At 31.9% G+C, this 6,000-nt stretch overlaps 1 protein-coding gene across 1 annotated transcript; it reads right to left on the bottom strand.

Moving 5' to 3' along the window:
* Positions 1–4,800: 4,800 nt before the first annotated feature.
* Positions 4,801–5,916, bottom strand: LOC133825264 (uncharacterized). The gene is made up of 6 exons (XM_062258230.1): positions 5,804–5,916; positions 5,558–5,722; positions 5,373–5,477; positions 5,226–5,292; positions 4,986–5,087; positions 4,801–4,890 (listed from the first exon to the last, which is right to left on the bottom strand). The coding sequence occupies exons 1-6, from the start codon at positions 5,914–5,916 to the stop codon at positions 4,801–4,803; spliced, it is 642 nt and encodes a 213-aa protein (XP_062114214.1).
* Between the last annotated feature and the right edge of the window lie 84 nt (positions 5,917–6,000).

Below are 6,000 nucleotides of genomic sequence, written 5' to 3'. Positions count from 1 at the left end.
ATTAATTAAAAAATAATAAATAAATAAAAAGTTTTGAATTTAGGCCCAATTGTGATTTAAATTCAAAACAAAAAGATTGGGCCCAAGTTCATTTGTGGGAGCCCAAGGCTTTTATCTTTTTGTTTATTATTTTAATTAGTTTAAATTTAAATAAAACTCATTAAGTTGCCTATATAATAAATATGATATCTAGGGTTTTATAAGGAAGTCAGTCTCAATTGATTCATTGGGTAAGTGAAAACATAGACAGTCTAACCCATTCGTGGCCACTCTCTCTTCTTCTTCTCTTCTAGATCTCTATCTCATGTGTTAAGAACCAGCCCACACTAGTTCTAGGTTGATCAAAGACTTGGTGAGGAAGACTGTGTTGCTAATCTAGTTCAATTTCTTGATAATACTTTGCTACAGAAAGGAATGAAGGGTTATAGAGATTGAAGGATGAAGTTGTTCAAGTTTTGCTGCGTATATGTAAGTGTCTGTACTTAACTCTATTTTGTATCAATTTCATAGGAGCATGTTCTAGGAATTTACATGTTTGATTGATAATATGTAAATTATATGAAAATAAATAAAGATCCTGTAATATTTATTTCCTTTAGATACATATTGAGTGGTGAATGTTGGATTTGGGTGCTTCCATTAATGTGATGCCTTACACCATCTATACCTCTTTTAATCTTGGACCACTTGAAGAGATGGAGGTGATTATTCAGTTAGCTGATCGGTCTAATGCTAACTCGAGGGGAGTAGTAGAGGATGTTTTGGTGAAAGTTAATGTGTTGGTGTTTCATGAAGATTTCTACATTCTTGATATGGAAGATGACTCCATTCCATGCTCTACACCGATGTTATTAGGAAGACCATTCTTAAAGACTGCTAGAACCAAGATTGGTGTTCGTAAGGGTGCATTGACCATGGAATTTGATAGTGAAGTTAGTTGCTTCAACATTTTTGAGGATATGATGTACTCAAGTGATGTTCATTTAGTATATTCAATTGATTTCTTGGACTCCTTGTCACAAAGAGTCTTGGATTTCTATGGAGAGGATTGTTTAGTTGTTGCTTTAAGGGAACATCTTGATTTGAAGAAAGAGAAAATAACTAATGAATTCAAGAATGTTATGGCCACACTAAATAGTGGAGGAGCAACTTTTAAAGAGGTACCATTCTTGGGTTTACCTATTTTTCATGAAAAGCTTCAACCGTCTATTGCAACACCACCATAGCTTAAATTGAAACCACTGCCGGAGCATCTCAATTATATGCACTTGGGCAAGAATGAGACATTACCTATAATTATCACTACACACCTTACCCTAGTAAAATAGGAGTGTTTGATAAGGGCCCACGGGAGTACAAATCAACCATAGGGTGGACCATAGTGGATATCAAGGGAATAAGTCCAACTATGTGTATGCATCATATTCTTCTCGAGGAGGGGTCAAAGCCTTCTAGAGAAGCTCAACGGATGTTAAATCCATCTATGATAAAAGTTGTGAAAAAGGAGATCCTGAAGCTCTTAAATGTTGGTGTGATTTATCCTATTTCGGATAGTAAGTGGGTGAGTCCAATTCAAGTTATTCCAAAGAAATCTGGTATCACGGTGGTAAAAAATTATGAGAATAAGCTAGTTCCAACTTGGGTTCAAACATGTTGGCAAGTTTGTATTGACTACCGAAAGCTGAATTCTAGAACTCGCAAAGACCACTTTCCCTTGCCATTCATCGATCAAATGCTTGTTATATTACCAGACCATTCTTATTATTTCTTTCTTGATGGTTATTTGGGTTATAATCATATTGTTATTGCTCCGAAAGACCAAGAGAAAACTACTTTTACATGCCATTTGGGCACTTTCGTCGAATGCCATTTGGGTTATGTAATGCTCCTACCACTTTCTAGCGACGTATGGTTAGTATTTTCTAGGATTACATTGAGAACATCATAGAAATATTTATGGATGACTTTAGTGTCTATGGCTATTCTTTTGATAAGTGCCTTCATAACCTAACTCTTGTTCTTAAACGGTGTATTGACACTAATCTTGTCTTGAATTGTGAGAAGTGTCATTTTATGGCACAACAAGGTATTGTGTTAGGGCATGTCATTTCGGGAAAATGAATTGAAGTGGACAAGGCCAAGATTGATCTCATTCGTTCTCTTTCACCACCATCAAGTTTGAAAGAGATAAGATCTTTCCTTGGTCATGTGGGTTTTTATTCGAGATTTATTAAGGATATCTCAAAGATTGCTACACCATTATGCAATCTTCTTCACAAGGAGGCGACATTTGAATTTAATGATAAATATTTTTTAGCATTCAACAAATTGAAGGAATCCTTGACTACAACTCCCATTATTTAGCCACCAAATTGGGAGTTACCTTTTGAAATAATGTGTGACGCTAGTGATTACGCAGTAGGAGCAGTCATTGGGAAATGAGTTGGTAAAGTTCCTCACGTCATATACTATACCTCTCGAACTCTTAATGATGCTCAGCTAAAATACTCTACCACGAAGAAAGAGCTCTTAGTAGTCATTTTTGCTTTGGAAATGTTTCGGTCTTACTTGATTGGAACTAAAATTATGTTTACATTGACCATGCCACACTTAAATATTTAATAGGAAAGAAAGAAGCAAAACCTCGACTTATTCGATGGATTCTCTCCTCCAAGAGTTTGATCTAGAAATAAAAGACAACAGAGAGTCGGAAAATCTGGTGGGGGATCATTTGAGTCATCTTATTCGAGATGAAGATAATTTGCTATTGTATGAAAAGCTATGGCTGAGGCTTGTGATGTGTTTTCAGCCTTTAAGTTTAATTTTTTATTATAATATTTTATTCACATTTGCTTGTCCTCGAGCAAACAAAATAAAAACTAAACACATAAGCAATAGTTTTGCAGAAAGCACTAGTTGTCTCAAAAAATGATCAAACAAATACGTCGTAAGAAAAATCTAAATTCCACATTCCTCAGAATTTCAACTCAGTGCCCAGTCACCACTTAAACTTGATCTCTTATGATTATGCACAATCATATTTACCAAATAACATGCACTCGAATCAATTTATACATGCCAAAGTATGTTTCAAAGTCTCTTGTATAGAAAATATTTATCATGAAAAGCATCCACTCCATATACATTAACCAATTATTCTCCACTAATTTAAACACACATAATCGAGAATCAAAAGGTCTTTAAAAGCTTGGAATGTAAGGATAAGGTTAGATGTAGATGAAAAATGAATATTTAAGGTTAAATCACACCATAACCTATATTAATTCTATTCTCTAGGTCTTCCTACCAATTTCCCATACAATTAAAAATTATAAAGAAGCTTAACGTATTGTGTTACTTGCTTAATGGTCTTAAGGAGCAGAATGTTGATTTTAAGGATCACCTTATTTTCCTCCTCTTTCTTAGATTTTGTCAATGTGCTCGGAAAAGGAGGAAGAGGGACATACAATATGACAGTTGGTTTGTGTAGCATGTTATGTGATGATGGACCAACTAACGTGAAAGTTTCAATATTCGGTGGAGAAGATGCTTACGGGGTTAAATTATTGACTTCTTGAGTTCGAATTGGATCAAATGTTGTGTCTGGGTGTGGTGGTGTCTCAAGTTGTGCACCACTTTGGAAAGTTAGGGTACCATCATTCTCTATTGAATTACTCTCCAGTTCCGTGGGTAATTCTCCAAAATTCTGAACCACAAGATTACTCAATGATGTAGCGATTTGTCTCATAGTACTTGCACTACAAGAAATCATGTTTTTAGCTACAAAAGTTTTAGCTACCAAATATTTTTGGTAGCAGTTAATTACCATTTGCTACTAAATTTTGGTAGCAAAACGATTTAGTAGTAAATTCTAATCATACAATACCAGATATTACTGCTACCAAATATTTTGGTAGCATATTTATATTTTCAGCTACCAATGTTCTTTTGTAGCTAATATTATTGGCACCAATGAATAAATTTGCTACTAAATTTTGGTAGCAAAATGATTTAGTAGCAAATTATAACTAAATGATACTAAATACGTCTGCTACCAAAATATTTGGTAGCATATTTATATTGTCAGCTACCAATATTTTTTGGTAGCTAAAATTAAAAATTAGCACCAAATATAAAATTGATGCATTTTATATGATTTTATCTTTGTTTTTTTCCCATTTAGTGATCAATTCTTTGGTACTAGAAATAAATTTATTGCTACTAAATTATATCATATTTTGGCACTAGCAAATAAAATATTTCTAGTAGTAGTATTTTTGGTACAAAAGTATTGGTAGAGAAAGTACACAATAAAAATTATAATGTAAAAAAATATATAAGAATATACCAAACATAAAGTAATTAAATTTAGATTTGTGTTATGGACTCTCAACAAATTAATAATATTTTAATTCGTAAAATAATTTTATTTTTTAAAAAATAAGATCAAGGTAAAAAAAACCAACTAAATGTATATGGACAAAATCAAAAGATAAAATTAAAAATATCATAAGTACAATAACAAACTCGAAGGAAAATAAAAGTAAGAAACTACATAAGTCATGTATAGGGATGCATATAACTTTCCTAAAACAAAGATATTGCATTGAACCTATGGCAAGCCTCGGTTAAAAAACGCAAAATGGAAAATCCAATGGGAAAAAGCCTCTTGGGGGAAAAAAGAGCATAGTGACTATAAAACTATTCAAAATAAATAAAAAAACTAGAACCACAAAACTCTTTGGATACAACTTTTGCAAATGAAAATTGGAGAAGGAACTATAGTATTGCTCATTGGAATTAGTCAACCAATTCTATGAATTCGTCAGCCCACTCCACTCGAATTTGATCAATATTTTGTTTTGTGTAATCTTTCATCTTCTCTTTGCACTGTAATAAATAAATGTAAGTAATAATGAATATTAGTCAATTGTATAATATAATAATAAAATATTATATTTCAATAGTATTTATATACATCTTACATGAGTAGTTAACCAATTGATAGGTCTAGGATTCATGCAAAAGTCATGCATATATGTCATTACATAATATCCACACTTAATATTCGATGGTTGTTGAGGACACTGCACAAATTCATAAAATGTAAATGACAAGATTAAAAGATATTGATAATTTAAATTTTTAATACAATATTATATTGTAATATTTTAAAGTAACTATCAAATGTAATATATATTATGTGATATTATTTTATAACTTACCTTTATAGATTTCCATGTAATCTCTTTTGGTTGCCTATTTTTGGAGGTATTGTAGTAATCAAAAGCCCTAATAAAGAAATAAAATATTTAATAATAAATTTAAAGTAAAAATTAAATAAGACTAATCCATATCACTATTTAACTTACATTTCCATTAGACTTTTAATTTCGTTTCGTGGGGGTAGTCTAATTGGATCAAGCCAATAACATGTATCACCCAATGGATCAATTATTACTAGCATCCAATGATATCTGCTGACCATAAAATACAATATTGTATATAAATTAAGATATTGATAATGTAATTAGTTAAATAAATAAATAAATCTTACCTAATATGAATAGGAAGCAACCAAAATTGTCCTGTTTCTGTGTCTTCCAAGCAATTTGCCATTGATATTGCATTTTGTGTTTGACACGAATCCAAAGCCAAAGTTGGATGAAAGAAACGAAAATATTGTGCTCGATTTGCTTTTTCCAACTTTCGATGTAAGATCCTAAATATTACAATTGAATTTGTAAGACAAATAATGTTATTTTGTGCATGAGAATTATGTGAAAGGTATTTCTTTTTTTACCTAATCCAAAATGTTATACAAGGAGCTCCAATCTTTGTCATGGTGCCAAGGTGAATCACATCTTCAGGTGAAATAAATAAGTATTGATCACTATCCAAAAATTTTGGGTCCATGGCAATACGAAATGTGTGTGAAGGTTCATAAAGTCAAACAGCTAGTAATACAGCTTTTACACTCTTTGGAGCATCCTTGGGCAT

Source organism: Humulus lupulus, chromosome 1 (assembly GCF_963169125.1).
Source record: "Humulus lupulus chromosome 1, drHumLupu1.1, whole genome shotgun sequence".
NCBI lineage: Eukaryota > Viridiplantae > Streptophyta > Magnoliopsida > Rosales > Cannabaceae > Humulus > Humulus lupulus.
The sequence above is the reverse complement of the archived record's forward strand: the minus strand, read 5'-3'. Positions and strand labels throughout refer to the sequence as shown.

What these genes read in the sequence shown, in the direction of transcription:
- LOC133825264 (XM_062258230.1), bottom strand. Translation starts at nt 5,916, where the DNA reads ATGGACCCAAAATTTTTGGATAGTGATCAATACTTATTTATTTCACCT. An exon ending in TGTATAACATTTTGGATTAG is followed by an intron (nt 5,723 to 5,803) that starts GTAAAAAAAGAA and finishes TGTAATATTTAG; the next exon opens with GATCTTACATCGAAAGTTGG. An exon ending in TTACATGGAAATCTATAAAG is followed by an intron (nt 5,088 to 5,225) that starts GTAAGTTATAAA and finishes GAATTTGTGCAG; the next exon opens with TGTCCTCAACAACCATCGAA.